The sequence below is a fragment of the Jaculus jaculus genome, chromosome 1 (assembly GCF_020740685.1).
Source record: "Jaculus jaculus isolate mJacJac1 chromosome 1, mJacJac1.mat.Y.cur, whole genome shotgun sequence".
NCBI lineage: Eukaryota > Metazoa > Chordata > Mammalia > Rodentia > Dipodidae > Jaculus > Jaculus jaculus.
Window position 1 is genome coordinate 194135034 of NC_059102.1, and position 20762 is coordinate 194155795.

Consider the following 20762-nt stretch of genomic DNA (forward strand, 5'->3'; position numbering starts at 1 on the left):
AACAAACTGTTCAGATGCAAAGTAGGAAAGTATTGAAAATACCACAGAATGTTGTCCCAATTGTGGTGTTAAAATTTAAGGTAGAAGACATTATTGTCCTTATGTAAATTACCCAAATATATGCAGTCATTATCATCATCTTTATCATTATAATCCACATTGATTTATAAGTAGATTTAATTAGGAAAATGTTTAAATAATAATCATCATATTTATAGTCACCTTATTCACAATTGTCAAATTTTAAATCTTTCAAGATGTTCTTCAGTAGATGAATGATAAATAAATTGTGTCTTATCTACATAATACATGGAACGTTAGTTGGTATTAAAAAGAAATGATATATCAAGGAATAAAGACATGGAAGGGCACTAATGAAAGTATATGGATAAAACACAATTTGATAAAACTATGTAATGAACTACATACACAGGAATGAAGCTAGATCTTTATCTCTCATATAAACGTCAACTCTAAATTAATTAAAGAGTTAAATACAAGATTCAATTCAGTATAACTAGCAGAAGAAAATGATTCATATCATTAGACTGTGTGAAAATTGTTTGGACAATAATTTGAAATAATAAAGGCCACAAAGTAGAAACACACAAATAGGATTTCATCAAACAAAAAATCTGACCTAGCCGGGTGTGGTGGCACATACCTTTAATCCCATCACTTGGGAGGCAGTAGGGGGGTTTCTGTGAGTTTGAGGACAGCTGGAGACTACATATGAATTCCAGAACAACCTGGGCTAGCATGAGACCCTAACTTGAAAAACTAACTAACTAACTAACTAACTAACTAACTAACTAAGTAAATAAATCTGACCCTATAGAATGTGTGTAGAAGTCTGCACAGTATACACCTGGAAGTGGTAGATATCTGGAGTACATATAAAAATCAACAATAGCCTCTCCACACACAGCCCTAAAACTCCAATCAAAAATGGAGGAGTGGGGCTGGAGAGATGGCTTAGCGGTTAAAGCGCTTGCCTGTGAAGCCTAAGGACCCCAGTTCAAGGTTCAGTTCCCCAGGTCCCATGTTAGCCAGATGCACAAGGGGGTGCACGCGTCTGTACGTCATTTGCAGAGGCTGGAAGCCCTGGTGCGCCCATTCTCTCTCTCTCTCTCCCTCTATCTGTCTTTCTCTCTGTGTCTGTCTCTCTCAAATAAATAAATAAATAAATAAATAAATAAATAAATAAATAAATAAATAAATAAATAAATAATGGAGGAGTGAAAACTATGAACAGACACTTCCAAAGAGAAGGCATAGATATGGTTAGCAAGCATATGAGAGAAGGCTCAGCAGAAGAATCACAAATGTTGAGCTGAGAGATCTAGAGATAAACTTGTGTCACTGAAGCTGGCCAGGTGGCAGAACTTCATTACTGCTGCCTTCAAACTAACATACACTAACACTTGAAATTTAGATTGTTTTATTTAACTCTTACAGAAAGTACATTTACAGAAAATAGACAAGTTAAATTTTAAAACTCTTATTTTGTATGTGTTTAAAATAATCATCTATATATAAGAGCACATAAAAATTCGAAAATTTATAATGATGTCACAATATCAATATGGCATGGTATACCAAATATCTCAAGATTTCAAGCATGGTACTTTAGTGCCTCCCACCTTGAAATAGATGTTTCTAGCTTAATTTTTTTAGCTTAAAATTTAATAGGGAAAACAGTTATGTGCAATACATTGTTCTATATTCATTAAACTTAATAAGTTCATGCTTAAATATACTCAGTAGCATGTTTGACTTATTCAACATAATGCCACTTAATAGCTGACATAAATTATGTTACTGAAAAATATAGTAATTTATCAAATAATGATTTTAAAAAAAAGAAAATGAGGATTGGAGGGATTGTTCAGTGGTTAAGGAGCATGCCTGCAAAGCCTAAGGACCCAGGCTCCACAGTACCTACATAAGTCTGGAATCTGGAGTTCATGTACAGTGGCTAGAGGCCCTAGACTGTGCATTCTCTCTCTCTTCCTCCCTTTCTCTCAAATAAATAAATAAATAAATACATAAATAAAAATTTAAAAATGATTTTCATTCTCCAAGGGTAATATTGTAGTTTGTGTTTTATGTGCCTCACATTCTAAATTTTGAATGATGGCTCTAAAAGTTTGAAATGAATTTAATTGGCCTTGATATTCCTTGAGGCAAGACACAATGCTGCCTGAGTTATGCTTTCAAGAGCCTTTAAGTGAAGAGAATATTGAGTAATGTCTGCTGTTCCATGATAATGTTTTAAAATTAATTGCATTTGCATTGAAGTTGTTTCAGTCAGTAAGCATTTTACTTATTATTCAGCATAGAGAAATGGAGATTAAACAACAAATTTCCATTAATATCAACTCAAGAAGTTTTTCATGTTAATATTTGCAAAATATTATAGTCTTTAGTATATTATTTACTATTGCAACTAGGAAGTCATTAATACAACTAGGAAAACATAGAGGTTCAAATCTGAAGAATACAAGCAGAGCAGGTTAACACATTGAACATAAGGAAGATGGTAAGATGCAATCTGCCTACAAGCTAAAAAAAAAAAAATGCAGCAGCTGAGTGGACATAGTAAAGGAAAATAAATACCAGGAAAGGTCAAAGATGGGTCTTTCTTTTGCTTTCTGACTCCATAAAGTGTGCAGCTCAACAGGGTTCTATAGAGCTAATTACAGTATTTACTGCTGGGGACCTGGAGCTGGTCCTGTCAATGCAGGCAGTACTAGGATAGGCAGGGTGACTTAGAAGCCTCACTCTCTGTACTGCTGCCTGTACAATGCACCAGCAATAGTAGCTTTTGCTATTGCTCAGCTCTACTTATTTCAAGGTGTCAAAGAGGGCATACAAGAGTGGGCAGGCACATCCTTGTGGGCTAGCTACTTGTTGCACAGCCCATGAGGGAGCCCACCTTCAGCTATGTTGGGTGGGACTGGTGACACAATTGCTATATTATGGAACAATAATGTGACTCATATTTTGCCTTAAAATAAGTATTTGATATTTCTTTTATGATGCTTGAGTGGCAGGCAGATACTTATCTTTACAGAGTCGTGCATTTACTTCCATGGCTATTTTTGCTATGAAGTAATTTTACAGTTCTGAAGGTACCAGCACAACTGATAGCAATTGTCCTGGCAGAAGGGCATTCTCTGAGAGGAGAGATGTGCTTATGAAGTCCTTTTCCTTATCTGTACATTCTGTGATACAGAGAAGTTAAGGGAAGTCCTAAGGCTCACATGAGGCACTACAGTAACACTATCTGAACAATGTGGAAAAACAGTATACATTGAATTTATTGCCTTGTATTGGCAAAATATACATAAAACCAAGTCAGAATTTAACTTTTTAGTAAAGAAATGCCTTAGGTAACACAGAGAACTGAATATTCACACTTTTTTTTTTATTAATATAAGATCTTCAAGCATCTTATTTCCTTTAGATCTGCAATTTGGTATTATTGATCCAAAGGATTTTGGTGATATGCCCCAATTTAAAGCCCTTCAGTCACATAACTGAAATTCTACTTTTGCTCACATTATCTATATTAACTCCTTAAGTACTACAATAAGAATTTACCAAAACCAGAAACATATGAGTGTTCTAAGAAGTCATTACAGAGCCATCACATGTAACCCCAGCTCAGGAAAGTGGTTTTATTATAGTATCACCAGATCAAGAAGCAACAGAACTTGTGAAGTTCTTCAAAATAAAAACTTTTGAGCTAACAGGTATTTTGTGAGATGGATGTTATTTATATCATTCCCTTTTAGAGATAACCTGCTTTAAAAAGCATTGTGTGCTATAATTGAAGACATGTTGTGTATCATAGATTAAAAAAAAAAAAAAGAAAGATCAGTCAAGGATGAGTGCTGCCTAGAGGAGTAGATGTTTTTTCTATCATTGCATATAGGGACCCAAAGCTACTTTTTAAAAAATTATTTGAGAGAGAAAGAGACAGAGAGAGAGAGTTGGCATGCCAGAGCCTCAGCCACTGCAATCAAACTCCAGATGTTTGTGCCATTTGATGGGCATGTGTAACTTTGTGCCTGATTCACCTTTGTGCATCTGACTAATGTGGGATCTGGAGAGTCAAACATGTGTCCTTAGGCTTCACAGGTAAGTGCCTTTAACTCATAAGCCATCTCTCTGGCTCCCAAAGTTCTTTTTTTAAATTTATTTTTATTTTTTAATTTTTATTAAAAGTATACTTAAAATAAAAACATCATGTTTGGGTACCATAATTCATGTCCTTCCTGCCTCTATCCTGCTGAGGACCCTCCTCATTGGGGTTGCTGATATTTAACATGGGGTTGTGGGTTAAGTATTGTGAAAGCAGCAGTCAGTCATTTGGGGGGTAATCTCTTTGAAATAAATATTCTTATATAAGTATATAGTTTTACTGCCTTTTGAAACAAAACTAGTCATCTTACATATGATTTGAGAATTTAAAACTGAGTTTTCATGAGATATTTCTAATTTGTAAGTCATATTATTCAGGTTTAAGATAGCCATCACAAAAGGGAATGTTACTGCATTAAAGAACTCTTTACATTTTGGCAATTAAAGATTTTTGAGTCAATTAAAGATTAGGTATAGAGAAATGACATACCCAAGCGCTCACACATCTGCCACAGGTGGTGATTTTGAAATCTCCATACAGATCTTTGATGGCCCCAGTTGTGAAGAAGCCTTCCACCATCAGTAAGATGCCATATACAAAGAAAGCAGCAGCAATGCCATAGATCACATACTTGAAGATGTCAATCCTGGGAAAAATAAGATCATGTGATTTATTTCAGTGACTTTTTATTGTTGGTTTACAGAAATTTATTCTCACATTTTCATGATCCTTTTGAAATGAAAGTTAATATCCATATTTATTACCTAATACAATTAATATTCATAATTATAAAACATATACATTTTGTATTTATAATGTTTATGTATACATTTTGTTTTGATGCTTTTAATATTTGTCAGCAGGATATTTGAGGTTTCTTGCACATGGGTTTCTTCTTACTTTACACCCTCCCCTCCTCTCAGAACATCATTGTAGTCTTGGATAATCAGGAGTTTGCTTAGATTTATTTGATAAATATCTATCTCTAGGACAAAATAACAAATATAAACAGTTATGTATTATATACATATAAACACACATATTATATATACCATAGCATACCATGGTCATATAGGAAGAAAGATAATCTTCATCTTTCCCCAAGTGTTTGACCAAGGAAAAGAAAATCCACTGGACTAAAACAATATGTAGAACATAAAGCATATTTACACACATAACTGACACATGATACAGGAAGATAAATATGTTATATAAATAAGTAAATAATAGGTAGATATATTATTATTCTATAACTGTGCAAAGAGGAGATTAATACTAGGTTTAGAAAGAGAAATTAGCATATTTATGAAACAAGTTTTATTTGCATTTTTGAAACTATCCTTTTCATACTTGTATCACAAATAATATCTTTTAATATAGAATGGTTTTTAAACATAGTTTTACTCTGTAGTTAAACAATACTTTACTAGATTTTATTTTTATACACTATCATACCAGGGAATATTTTACATTCAATGTAGTCAGAGTTGTAAAAATATCAATATATAATCACTGTAGCCCTGGCTGACCTGGAATTCACTATGGAGTCTCAGGGTGGACTTGAACTCACAGTGATCCTCCTACCTCTGCCTCCCGAGTGCTAGGAATAAAGGCCTACACCACCATGCCTGGCTTATTTTATTATTTTTATCTGATAAAAAGGAAATGGTATTTATTATCCTCAATTTATATTTTATTTGTGTTTTGGTTTTATTGTGTGTGTTTATGTGTGTGTGTGGTATGTGAATAAACATGTGTCCTTGTGATGCCCCATGCACTTGTCTATGGTGGAATGTGCTCACATGTGATGGCTGGAGCAGAATGTAGGGTATTTGTGATAGAGTCTCTTCCTAACCCTAAAGGTTCACTTTTTTTTTTTTTCCAAGCTTCAGCAATTGGAAGTTCAATGCTCCCCTATGGGACTGTAGTTACAGTTGCATGACCAAGCACAGCTATTTCTCAGGCTTACTTGGGTCCTTATGCTTATACATGAATTGCCCTTAACCAATGAGCAATGTACCAGCCCTCTCAGTAGATTTTATGTTTATGGTGCCATGTTGTTAGCTATAAAAACAATACATGTTAATTTATAGAACTTTTTAGCTTACATGATTGATACTCTATGTCATTGATCAATAACTCCTCTTCAGTCCTTCCCCCACACTCTCCTCTCCTACAACCACCATTCTACTTTTTGCTTCTGTAAATTTGACTATGTTAGTTATCTCCTGTAAGTGGAATCACTTTTCTATGGTGTCTAGCTTGTTACAGTTAGCATAAAGTCTTTCTAGCCCATCAACATTTTAGCATGTGGTAGGATTTTATTTATGTTTGTGCTCATAGCTTAGTTTGCAGTTAAGCTTCTTTTTTTGCAGTGATCACAGAGACACTTATATGTTCAAGATACTGAGAATAATGGACTTTTGTTTGTTCAGCCCTAAAATGGATTTCTATATCAGCCCTTCCAAGGCTCAAGGACAATCATCACTGGAAGAGCGGGCAGAAGGCGATAAGGAATAGAAGGAATACTGTGAGATGATATCTCCTGGACACTCATGATTGTTACACTTTTAAACTCACAGCAGCTGTTGTTCCTATTGAGCCCATCAACATTCCATCATGGGTGAGGAAGAAGACCATGATACTCAACTTATTGAAAAGGAGCTATTTGATGGCTAATTGTCAAAAGGATTATTTTCAAATCTAATATCATATAAGTAAGTTCTGAGACCAAAAATACATTTGTACAGCTTTTAATGACACCCAATGGCTCTCTATTATCAAGGTTAAATGTTGTGTATATATTTCTGATAACTTTGCTAATATCTCATCTGTTTTACAAGCCATATGGAAACATATTCAGGCCACGTCAAACATTACTGTGCCATTTGATGAACAGTTCTGGAAGAAAATCTCAGCAAGCTCATGTTCAAATGGTCTGAGATAATACAGCTACATCTAGCTGGGTTCCCTTGACCACAAGAAGGACCAGTTTTTTATGTGCTTGATTCTCATTAACTCCTTACTTTTATTCTTTCTTCCCAATATTTTCTTCCAGGACTATCTTCTTGCACTCCATCAATACACTTCTGGAAGCCATTGAAATAGTTCCCCTCTGTGGGAGAGACTCTTTAGCTGCCACAACTTCATGACCCATTCAGCAGGAAAAAGTAAATGATCTAATGTCTTCATCCTTTGTCCCTTAACAGCAGTTAGAGTGTCTTCTCATGAGAGGGAGAAATAAAGGGGGGTAGAGTTAGGGTAACTGGACCCCTGAAGGTAAAAAGGACAGGAAAGTTTTTATCTCTTGCCCAGTTCAAAGGTCTGTTTTTCCACATATGTGCCATGTCCCTGGCTCTGCAAAGAACAGACTTTCCCTCTTTGATTCCAGTCAAGTTATGCCTCTCTGCCTATCCAGCTCCAAGCTGACCAAAACAGAATGCCTGCTCAATATTTCCATAACAAGGACCACTAGTGTCAAGACACTCACTCTTGTTTGGTGCAGCCCTATGCATAAATATTTCCTCTCCCACTTTTTGTTCCTCAGTCTTGATTGTTTCACAGGTGTTTCTCTATGAAAAAAAAAAGCAGCCCACAAACTGTCTGCACCAACCAAGGGAGAGAGATTTTCATCCCTCTGCTAGTGTGCCTCGGTGTGTTGCTGTTTCTGGTCTCCAGTGTGACCAACAGCTTTCTCCAGAGACAACTGAACTCTGTCATGGGTGTGGTACTTCAAAACCGTCTAGTCTTAGACCTCATTACTGATGAACTTGGGAGGATATATGTAGTCTTGTGACAAGAATTTGTGTGTGTGTACATGTGTGTGTGTGTGTGTGTGTATGTGTGTGTTGTGTGTGTGTTAATGAAATGTTGTTGAATACGTTAAAACTCTCAAAAAACTCAGCAAGGAACTACAAGCCTGAAGACCCCACCATCTGGTTCTCTAACCCTTTAGTTACTTGGATTCTCCCACTCCTTAGCCCTCTCCTTGCTATAGGAACCCTATTATTTGTAGATTCCTGTCTCATCAAATTTCTCAGATAACAAATAAGTAATATTGCTAAGGTTGTTACTAATTGGGTCCTCCTATACTACCTAGGCTCTATCTGGACCTATGGTAAATTATAAAACACTCACTCAAGATTACACTGCCCATTATAAAAACAAATGGGGAGTTGCTGGGCACTATCAGGCACAGGCTGAATCCTTCAGTAGACTGGCGGGTGTGGCCAGGCAAGGCTAAGGACCCCTGGGATACAGGAGGACACTCCTTCTCCAAATCCAGAACACCTGTGACCTTTGTCCAGTTGCGTAGGAAACTCCTTATATGGTATCAGCCAGCAACCTTTACAGAGCCCATCCCTCTGTACCCTATACCTTCTCCCTGCTATTGCTTACATGTTAGAAAATATGCCCCTTGTGCTAATCAGGTATCAGCAAGCAACATTGTACATCCAATCCCCTTAGGACCCTCTTGCCATCTTCAACTGCTTATATACCTATTTCCCTATTGATTAAACCAAGTGGTTCACAGAGACTGTCTCCTGAAAGTGATTCTTTTATCTTTGTACTCAACACAGTTGCCTGGATGCCTTCAGGGAACTATGGCTGGATCTGAGGATCCAGAGACCCACAGTTAATGGCTCCTAGGGGAGGGCAAGTCATGTTCTTCAGTGGAAGAGCAGCTGGGAAGTTGTGACACTACAATTAATAACCTGTCCACCCATGCTCATGTAAAGAAAGCCCCATTAAACTCAGTGGCTCACAAACTTAGAGGCATGAAGTGAAAAGGGGATTAACAAGATTGTAAGGAGGATAAGAGAGGAAACTACAAGCACATACAATCAAAATTCCTTTTACACATGCATGAAACTATTAGGAAGAAAGTTAAAATGAATAAAAACAAAAATAATAGGCTACAGAGGGTGCATGCACAGTAAGCCAACAAAATCCCCTCTCCTCCCAGTTCCCTGATCCTGGTTACCCTGCTGCTGGCTTGGGGCTGCTGGAACACACAAGCTTGCTGTGGAAGCAGGCCCCTTGTTCTGCCTCGCTGATTTAATGGCCTCTGGGTCCCCCACTCTCCATCCCTTGCTCTGGAGCTTGCACATGCTAAGTGCATGACCATAGCTCATGGTTTGTTCCCACTTTCCAGTGTCCTGGTCCTGGTACTCCTGTTGCTGCCTGGGGACTGCCTGGTCCCTGTGTATGGGCTGGGGAACCAGGCCTTTTGCTCTGCCTTCATGATTGACTGGCCTCTGGGTACCCAAATTCCTATTCCCCTAAGCCAGAGGGTGCATTGGCCACTTTAGTAGCTCAGCTCTTGCCCTTTGCTCTGTACTTTCCTGGCTCTGGGTTCCCTAACCCCTGATCTGCATGTGCTAAAGAATACATGCTAGTGGAGTGAGTAGGGAAGAGCTCCCAGTTCTGCATCTCCCAGTTCCCCAGGTACCTTTGATGTATTTGCAATCACTACAGTCTATGCATCTGCAGTTATAACCTCATTGTACAACAATCCAGTTCACATTTAAAACAGAACACTCTGATCATTTGGGAACTTCCAGCTATGGTTGAGTTTCTCCCTCAGCTGGGACTAAGCTCCTGGCCCAGCCTGGTTAAGCTGATGGGAGGGTCCCCTAGCCCTTACTATCCACAAAGGTTTTATATGCCCTCAAGATCCCCATATGGCAGGAGCTCTTTGAACTTTATTTTTCTGTGGCTTTATTCTTCAGGCCCTCCACATGGGATCTCTGGCCATGTGGCTGCCTATCCTTGGCCTTGCACTTCTCTCAATAAATTTAATAATTAAAAATATAAAAATAGGACACTCACTTAAGATGCTACAATGACAAATACTCCCTTTCTCCTCAATAGAATAAAAGGTTTCCCCAAGACAGGTAGACCACAAAAATAAAATAAAATAAAATAAAATAAAATAAAATAAAATAAAATAAAATAAAATAAAATAAAATAAAATAAAATATAAAGGAAAGCAGAAAACTGAGAGATCGCCACCAAAGATGCCTAGTTTCACAATCCCACAATGGGAGCCTCCAGTGAAATCATAGACAAATGAATAGAAATTGAATCCCAAAATGAAAACACAACAAGCAATGTGACCCTGATCAAAAGAATTGCTGAACTACAAGCAAGCCATCAAAAAATCCAACAATTGCATAAATGAAATTGAACAGAATCATCTCTTAGAACACTCAATTTTTGACCCTAGGATTAACTTAATTGAAGAAAACCTTAGAAACCTCAAAGGAGATATAAATTAATTGAATGTGAGTCAGCAAATAGAAGCTCTCAATAACCAGTTGATTAAGCTTAATGAAAACTTGATCAAATGCATGAATAAAATTCAGGAAGCATCAAGTAAATCAGACCTTGAACTAAAATTGTACCTCAAAAAAGAGATGGACAGAATGTAAAATAAAACTATAGAAAACAAAATCAAATAGAGTTTTTGAAAACCTCTCTAGAAACCCTCACTAACAGAGTGATTCATGTGGGAGATTGATCCTCTGAGCTGGAAGACAGGACAGAATAAATTAATCAGGAGGCCAAAAACATTGCTAAGTTATAAAAATCATGCAAAAAGAATATGAGGGAACTGTGGGATACCATAAGACAACCAAGCATATGGACCATGGGTATACCAGAAGGAGAGGAAATCCAGGCCAGAAGTATAGAGAACATATTCAATAAAATATTATTGAAGAAAATGTCCCTAGTCTCTCAATAGACAGTCTCATGCAGGTACAAGAACTCATAGAACAACAAACAGACAGGACTAAAGAAGAAACACTCTAAGGCAGATCATAATTAATGAAAACAAAGAGAGAGTACAAAAAGCAGCAAGAGAGAAACAACTCACTACATACAATGTCAACCCCATCATAACTACCTCAGATTTCTCAATAGAAACCCTGAAAGCCAGAAGGGCTTGGAATGGAACACATCAAAGTCAAAACCTATGGCTTCCAACACAAGGTACTCTACCCAGCAAAAGAATCCCTCATAATATATGGTGAAAGGAAAACTTTCCATGAAAAAGTCAACTCTGATTGTAGGAACACAAAGCCAAACCCACAGAGAATATGAAGTACTCCACATAAAAGAGTCAAACAACCAATCTCAAGAGGCTATAAGAAGATCACAACAATGAAAACTAGAGCAGGCTCAAAAATGTACAATTCACAACAAAGCACCAAGCCCCATAAAAGACCCCATCATGACCAAGATTAAATATAGTGTCACACTTACAACCTTAAATAGTAATGGTCTAAACACACCCATCAAAAACACAAGTCAACAGGGTGTATCAAAAAATACCTTTTCTGTCAGGTGTGATGGTGCATACCTTTAATCCCAGCACTCAGGAGGCAGAGGTAGGAGGATAACCATAAGACAGATAGATCCCAAGTTAATAACCTGTCTACCTAAAGGCATAGGAAAACACAAAGACTTCAAACCTAAAAGTTCCAAACAGAAAGAAACAGTCAAGATTAGAACATAAACTAATGAATTGGAAACTAAGAAAACAATTTAAAAAATCAATGAAATGAAGAACTGATTCTTTGAAAATATAAACAAGGTTGATAAACTCCTGGCCAATTAGATCAGGCAATAAAAAGAGAAGTTTCAAATTAACTAAATCAGAAACTAAAAAGGAAAGGTTACAACAGACATCAATAAAATTGGATGAATCATAGGACATATGTCCAGAAACTCTGCTCCACAAAATTGTCTAATCTGGTAGAAATTAATGAATTCCTAGCCACATATCACCTACCAACACAAAAATCAGAGCAGATTAATCTCCTAAATGAACTTATCACATCTATGGAGATTGAAAAGGTAATCAAAAACCTCCCCCAGAAGAAAAGTCTAGGACCAGAGCTACTCAGCTGAATTCTACCAAACCTTCATCGAGAATTGAAACCATTTTTTCTCAAACTGTTTTGCATAATCAGAGAACAGTGAATACACCCCCATGCCTTTTATGAAGCTAGCATCACCATAATACCAAAACCAGGCATAGATACAAGGATAGAAAAATATAGGCCCATATCCATGATGAATTTAGATGTGAAGACTGTGAACAAAATCCTTGCAAACTGAATTCAATAGTATTTCAAAAACATTGTCCATCTTGATTAAGTATGCTTCATCCCAGGGATTCAGGGATGGTTCAGCATATATGCCATAGGCAGAGCCAATAGATTATCCACTGAATAGGTAACAAATCATCACCAGCTATACCACTGATAGAAGCCTAATATTTAGCTTGTGCAAATAACTCAAACACTAAATAATAAACAAATGAAACAACCACTCAAAAAATGGGGCAGAGAACTGAATAGGGAGTATTCAGATGAAGAAATACAAATGGCTAACACTTAAGAAAATGTTCAACAGCCCTAACTATCAGGGAAATGCAACTTAAAGTAACTGTGAAATGCCACCTTACTCCAGTAAGGATAGAAGTAATTAAAACAAAAAATGTTGGTGAGGATGTGGGGAAAGAGGAACCCTCATCCACTGTTGGTGGGCATGTAAACTTATACCACCACTATGGAAACCTATATGGAGATTCCTGCAAAGGATGAGCACAGAGCTATCAATACACCCAGTTATTCCCTTACTGGGCATTTATCCTAAGTGTTTCATGCTTCATTACAGAGATACTTGCTCAACCATGTTTATAGCTAATTCATTACAGCTAAGACCTACAATCAACCCAGGTGCCCATCATTGGATGAATGGATGATGAAGTTGTGACAATTATACAATGAGATTCTACTCAGCAGTAAGACAAAATGAAATCTGTAGAAAAATGGACAGACTTAGACAGATCATACTCAGCAAACTCATGCAATCACTGAAAGACAAATGCCACATGGTTTAACTTATCTGTGGTTCTAATCTTGACCAGCTTGAGTTATTGACATACCCAATAGGCAACTCAAGGCCAAGACATCAGGGAAGGAAGGATTTGAGGAGAGGAAAAGGGGAATGTGGCAAAAAAACACACAAAAAAACAAAAAAACCAAAAAAAAAAAACAGAAAACTAAATCCAAAATGAACTTGTACCATAGAAACCTCTATCCTTAGAGATAGACTAAAAGATATAACTCTAAGATTGTGTAAGGGGGGAAGCACATGAAAAGAAGGGCCCTGGTGAGTGTGGGATGAAGCTTAACTTTCTCTGGTTTGTAACTCTTAAGTGCCAGAAATCAGTTGCTACCCCTATTGAGCTGTTGATCCGAGACCTATGAGGTCCCCAAAATAAGACAGGTTTCTGTCAAAGCATTTGATTTCCTGAGGCAAAAGGTAAGACATTGCTGAAGACACTATATGCTCCTGACACAGAACATTGAGAGACATAACTGGAATCTGGATGAAAGCCAGTCCCAGACAGCTCATCTAGTGCTGGAAAGCTCTCTGTGAGGTACTGGAAGAAATTGCCCAACAACAGTCTGAGCAACCAGAGTTCTAAGCTACTCAGAAGCAAACACCCTGACAGGATGTACATGCCAGTGCATTAGTGGACATTGCCTTGGTGGGTAACCCATAGCTTTGTGATTGGCCGAGAGATCTTCTCAGTATAAAGGAACCCATATCTGGAATTGGGAACCAGAACAGAATCCTATGGAGACAAAGATTATGCTTTCCAGTGTCAAGCTCTCACTAGGTCTTTGGCTAAAAGAGTGGTTACATACATCAAATTCTCCCTAAATTAGTAATACTTATCCCATTTAAACTATGCTGACTTCCCTCTCTTGGAGAATCTGTTTTTCTTTTCCAGAGGTAGCAAGACCAGAAGAGATAAACTATGCCTCACACTTCAGCCAAGCCACAGCTGAATCTCCAGAGGAATTGGGGAGATGAGTAAGAGTGCTGCTTCCATGCTGAATCTGCTGATCAGCCCCAGGATGGAGACAGATCCAGAGGATATTCAACTCCTACCAAGGCAGAGATCCAGGGGTTCCTAAGAGCTTATCACTGAAGTGGACTTAAAACTCACCCACTATGACTCAAGGAATTTTGTAGAATAGGGGGCAGAAAGACTGTAAGAGCCACAGGTTGAGACATCATGCCCAGAAGAATTCTCTCCCCTCCAAAAATAACTGACTGCTACTCTCACAACAAAGAAACCACAACCACATACGGAGTACCTGAAACCCCACTGAGGAGTGTCCCCAGTGGAATGGGGGCAGGGATGAGGAAAAAGAGGGTACTAACATATTATCTATCTATACCAAAAATATTGTTAATAATAAGAAAATAAAACAAATACATAAATAATAAAGATTTTTAAAAAGTAAATTATAGAGTGTGAATATAGCTCAGTGGAATAATCCTTGACTAGTGCATGTGAGGCCCTGTTTTCAATTCTCAGCACCACCACAAATATGACTTTTATATTTATTTATTAAAAATTTAGAAAATTACTTTCAGATAAATCACTTTTTAAAAAATAGATTTTATTTATTTATTTGAGAAAGAGAGAGGGAGAGAGAGAGAGTGGGCCTCCAGCCACTGCAAACGAACTACAGATGCATGCACCCCCTTGTGCATCTGGCTTATGTGGGTCCTGGTGAGTTAAACCATGATCCTTTGGTTTTGCAGGCAACACTTTAATCACTAAGCCATCTCTCCAGCCCCCAGATAAATTACTTTTGATGGTAACACATGTGACTGAGCCTGATCATAAGTGAGAAGTTAGAGTCTCATCCTTTGTTTCTGCACTGCTTGTCCTCTTATGAATAAAATATAATGTTGATAACATAAAAATAAAATGAAATAATATAAAAATAAAAACAACAGGGGCTGGAGAGATATCTTAGCAGTTAATGCACTTGCCTGCGAAACTAAAGGACCCAGGTTTGTTTCCAAGGACCCATGTAAGCCAGATATACAAAGGGGTGCATGCATCTCATGGTCATCTGCAGCAGCTACAGCACCTGTCATGCCCAGTTGCTCTCTCTCCCCGTCTATCTGACTCCCTTTTTCTCTCTTAAATAAATAAATATACTTTTTTTTTTCAAAAAAGAAAGGCAATGCATTCTCAGGGAGCAAAAGTAAAACATCATTCACTTTCTTAGTATTAATTATAATTTCTTACAAAAAATTTAATGAACTCTAGTTATGAATAGTATAAGCTTTGGCAACTTTAATATGTTATGAGTACTTTTTTAGTGGCTTTTGAGATTATGAAATAGTCTATAATTTGAAGATATATTTTTCAAATGTCTCACTTTTTTGGTTTATGTGTTTGCTTGTTTGATGTTTTTATGTATTCATATGTGCTTGGGTTCACATGTGTCTATATTAATTCATGTGTGTGAGCATTTATGGAAGCCAGAGACCCACTGTGGCAGATCTTAACTATTTTATTAGACTAGCTAGCTTGAAAGCCCCAGGAATTTCCTATCATTATCTCTCAGGTGCTAGGATTACAGGTGCATGCAACTATACCTGATTTTGTTTTTTGTGAGTACTGGGAATCTGAACTAAGATGCTTGCTTACGCAGGTACTTTCTTCCCCAAGTATCTCCCTAATCCCCAGTTTCCCAGGTTTATCAGGACAGAAAGAATAATGGTCTCCAAAGATGTCTATATCCTACTTCCCCAGGAATTGGTGACAAAGTACCTTAGGTGGTAAAAGAGGACTTAGCATATATGGTTACTAATCTTCAGATAAAAATTATGAAGTTCAATCTCTGGCTGTCAATTTCACAAGATTTAGAATCACCATGGATACAAATTCTTTGGATATCTGTCAGGGAATTTCTAGGTTAGGACCCCCTTTAATTGTGGACAGGATCATCACATAGGCCATGTTCCTGGGATGTATAAAAAGGAAAGAAATATCTGAGGATACTTCTACTCTACCTCCTTCATGCCTATTTGATGACATGGGCCAGATTCATGCCCCTGCCATGCTTTCCCTACCATGATGGACTCTACCCTCTGGAACTACAAGCTGAAATAAGCTCTTTCCATCCCCATGCTACTTCTGGTCAGTTGTTTGGTTTCAGCAATGAGAAAGTAATGGATACAAGAAACATTGTTATACATATATAATTACACTGATCTTTAAAGTGTAAGAGAGAAGTAGAAGTGTCAGGACCAAATTCAGAAATAGGTTTGAAGATGTCACATGGCTAGATTTGAAGATGAAAAGTGACAATGAGCCAAACAATGCAGGTGGCTTTTGGTAATTGGAACAGTTCCAGAAATTCCAGATGGAACATAATTCTGCCAGCACCTTGATTTCAGCTCATTTCAATAAATTTAAGAAGACCTGTTTCACTTTAGACCTCCTAAGTTGAAAAATAATTGATTCTGTAGGATTAAGCCTCTAAATTCAGGGTAACATATTTTATATCAATAATAGGAATACCATGCACTATTATGGCACACATACGATGATGATTTTAGAGTTTTTATTTATGTTCTAGATTATACCCTAGAATAAAAGGCACAACAAAAAACAAGATATTTACACCAACATAAAATTTCCTTGATTATGAGGAAGGAGATCTATCCCCTGTTTACTATTACTAGGCATTTTAAATGAATTTTTAAATAAAATGATGGGGAAGCAATGATATTTAAAATTACTTTTCCCCTTATTTACATTTATGTGTAAAGAATAAAGTATTACTTTTTTATTTATATGCCTATTTCCTGAAAGAGTCATAGTCTATTTCATCATATATTTTGATATATAAAAATACTTAAAAGTACATATTTTTTTACAAAAATCAAATCATGTTATATAATACTGAAGTTCTTATCTTCCTCTCCACTTGATAATGTAACATAACTCTACTTAGTGTTAGCATTCAGAGTTTTAAGCACTATTATGCCATTTCAAACAGTTTGTTTTATTTGATACTCCTCCCTTCTATTATCCTCATGATCCTAAGCTCTCTTGAATCCTCCCCCTCATTTATGTTTACATGTGACAGGTGTCTTTTACCCTTCCACACCTTCTTCCTTGTCATCTTTTATGATGAGCCTGCTTTTACATTTTATAAAATATGTTTTATATATTGTTATGAGAACATTTTAGACTTACAAGTTCTTCATTTATTAAAATCAAGAATTCTTACAATGTAATTTGTAATTTATTTCCTGGTTTTATGAAAGTTCTAAGGTTTTCATAAATTTGATGAGTAGAATCTGAATTTTTATTATGTCAAATGCAGACAACATTTTCTTTGTGATTTTTTTATGTTGCTAGCATACTTCTAATAATAATAGTGACATTTCCATTTTTATTTTTCTGGATTTTATGTTAACCCATTTTTAAATTTTAACTTCTAATTCATGAAACGTGAAGCAGGAATACAATTTTATATGCTCTAGTAATCACTCATGCATATTATGTCTTTTACCTTTATTATGCTTCATTTGATATATTTCTTTGTCTCTAAGGATCTAGTTACAGATTCTCTATTTCCTCTATTTGGTTATTCCGATGCACTCTAGAATTAATGTAGTAAATATACTATTCTTTCTTTGCTTGACTTATGTGAGGGTCACTTTGATCAGTCATCTTTCATGTGCCATTCTAAAAACAAGTAATCACTCACCATTCATCTTTAGAGGCTAGCATAGTATTGGAATATAGTATAGCCCAATCCTATGTTTTATTTCGAGGTAGGGCTTTATGCTAGCCAAGGCTGATCTGGAATTCACTCTGTATTCTCAGAGTGGCCTCAAATTCATAGTGAACCTCCTACCTATCCCTTCCTACCTATGCCAGCTTGCCCAATCCTTTTTACTCAACAAAGGCATTAATTTGAAAACGTGGCCAGACTGAAAAGTAACCTAAAAATATATCCAAACATTTGAACATAGAAACATTGTACAAGTATTATAAATTAAAAGAGTTTAAAACATATTCATGTAGTCCAATAACTGAAATGAGTACTGTTGTTAAGTTGCATATCCTTTTTCTTATTTTAGGCTAGCTGACCTGGAACTCAACCTCTAGTACAAGGCTGGCCTTGAACTCAGCATAATCCTCCTATTTCTGCCTCCTGAGTGTTGGGATTAAAGGTATATTAAACCATGCCCGCCTAAATTGGCTACTCTTGAATAAACAAATTTCAGTGAGTTGTAGGGATTGTAAGCATCTAGGACATGGAAACTGGTGAACATCTTTGTCTAGATATCACTGTTGAATGGACAATCATTTCAGGCCCAGGTAGTTCATGTACTCTTAGAAAACCCTGACTTTTAGACAGTTGCTTATACTAAGCCAAAAAGTATTTTCCTATAATTAGAATCCTTTGATTTAAATCTCTCTATTTTCAACATAAAAACATCAAGTTTTATTCTACTTGATAGCCTGGAAAATATTTGAATGAAAGTATCATGTTCTTATTTGTAAATAATTTCCTAAAATGGATATACTCTTATATTTTTGAGAATTAGAAAACAATAAAAATTGATCTTTGCATACTAATATAGTTTGAAACGTCCTCATATACTTATGTTTTCTAAAATCTCTTTCCTAGTTGAACAGAAAAGCAATAGGAGTATGAAGCTAAGTAGCGTGTATTGAAGGACAAGCATGTATGATAGTGGGCATTAATAGTGTGATACATGACACAATAATATATATGTGTGAAAATAGTACAATGAACTCCATGATTTCATATGCTACCTAAGCAATAAAATTTTATTAAATTAGACAATTGCAATACATGTTCAAGGAAGACATCATTTTCATATTATTAACCATACCTACCATCACTCTAAACATCACCATCATGGTAGTAAACACTTATATAGTACATATTATATAACGTTCAAGTTATAATTGTTTTCAAAATAACTATTTTAATCATTACTAAAGTTTCAGGAAGCAGAGACATTAATTGTTCTTTTTATTAATGAAGCACTGAAATAATAGAACAATTAAGTAAATTATCTGGATTATGATATATAGAAAAGGCCAGAGATAATATGGAATGGATCTAGAGAGTGGAATGTCTATCAAAATTCATGTGATTTAAGTATGTGCCCTTGTTTTATATCAATGCTTAGGCTTTATTTAAATACTAAGCTGAAAGTACTATTCTGGCTGAAGTGTTATGGAGTGATATGCTCACTATTCACTCATTATTTCAGAACTCAAGAATTATTTTCTAATTTAGGTTCTAGATATAATTGAACATATGTTTGAGTCTCCCACAATAGTGAAAAATTTCACATCAATACAGTTTTGTTTTTGTTAGACGACATCAGCGGTCTGATTTAATTACCAACACTTTAGATAAGCACAAAGTTTGCACACTGCTGTGATTTCTACCACCCTATGAAGCCTTGATTTGTCTTGCCATTAATTAATATTTATTTTCACTTCACACTTTTTAATACAGTTTTTAAAGATTTATTTTTATTTATTTGAGAGAAATAGAGAGAGAGATAGATTGTGTGTGTGTATGGTATGTGTGTGTGTGTGTGTGTGTAAGAGAGAGAGAGAAATAGAAAGAGAGAGAGAGAGAGAGAATGAGCACACCAGACCCTCCAGCCATTGTAAACAAACTTGTCTGGAGTTTATCTGGCTTTACATGAGTACTGGGGAAAGCAACCTGGGTCCTTAAGCTTGCCAGACAAATGCTTTAACTGTTAAACTAGCCCTCATTTCACACTCTTAATCATTAAGCTACTGATTGACTATTTCCCTTTTCATTTACTTTCAAGGAATAAACATGAACTCTAAACAAACTTGATATTACACATATATGAAATTATTTGATATCAAAATCAACTAATCAATTTTTTCTTAGTTTACTGATTGTTTTTTTTGAAATGTTAAAGAATTCATATTATCATAAACTTAGTTTTTGATGCCTTGACTTAAAATCAGAATTGAAATACTTTGAAATTAGCATGCTCATCTGGAAATCAATAGTATCAGACCATGAATGCTCATTATAATTTTTTAAGCCACAATAAAACTCCTCATAAGCAATATATTTATGAGTCAAGTTAACAAGTTGACCAGGCCTCAATAGTTAACCAAGAGGTCTCATTACTGAACAAAATTAATTGTTTGGCTCAGTTTTGTTATCTAATTCTAGCCAGTCTCCATATTTTATTGTCTTTCTATGAATCTGTTTTATAGCTGGAAAAATCCCTAGCCTACCTCTTGCTTCCTTTGTTATATGATGCTCACAGAACACAGTTAATAACACCTTGTCAAAATCATTTACACAATCTGAATTGCAAATTAGAAAAATTTCCTCCAACATTAGAGAAAGAACTATATCCAGTGTAGAGTGAGCTGTGGTTTATGCTGTGTTAAATACTACACAGAATTTCTTGTTGAAGTGTAGGCATATCCTTTAATGGGACTTGTGGATTAGGTTATACATTTCTTTATTTCAAGTACTAACCAGGCCTGATCCTGCTTAACTTTTGAGATTAGATGAAATGGGACATGTTTAGAATGATATGCCCTTAGACAAATTGTACATTGCTTATCACAAGTTTGTAGCTATCAAATAACCTGGATTTCAGAAACTAGACTGAAAGATTACAGGATAAAAAGCTGAGGATACACAGAGATGTCAAAAAA

The 20762-nt window shown here is 36.0% G+C and overlaps 1 protein-coding gene across 2 annotated transcripts in view; it reads right to left on the reverse strand.

Annotated features, from left to right (window-relative positions):
* Nucleotides 1-20762, reverse strand: part of Gpm6a (glycoprotein M6A) — a 376173-nt gene that overhangs the window by 19468 nt on the left and 335943 nt on the right. For both annotated transcript variants that reach the window (XM_045141993.1, XM_004657118.3), the window contains exon 3: nt 4640-4796. In XM_045141993.1, coding sequence (XP_044997928.1) covers nt 4640-4796 — 157 coding nt within the window. The remainder of the gene's footprint in view (nt 1-4639; nt 4797-20762) is intronic.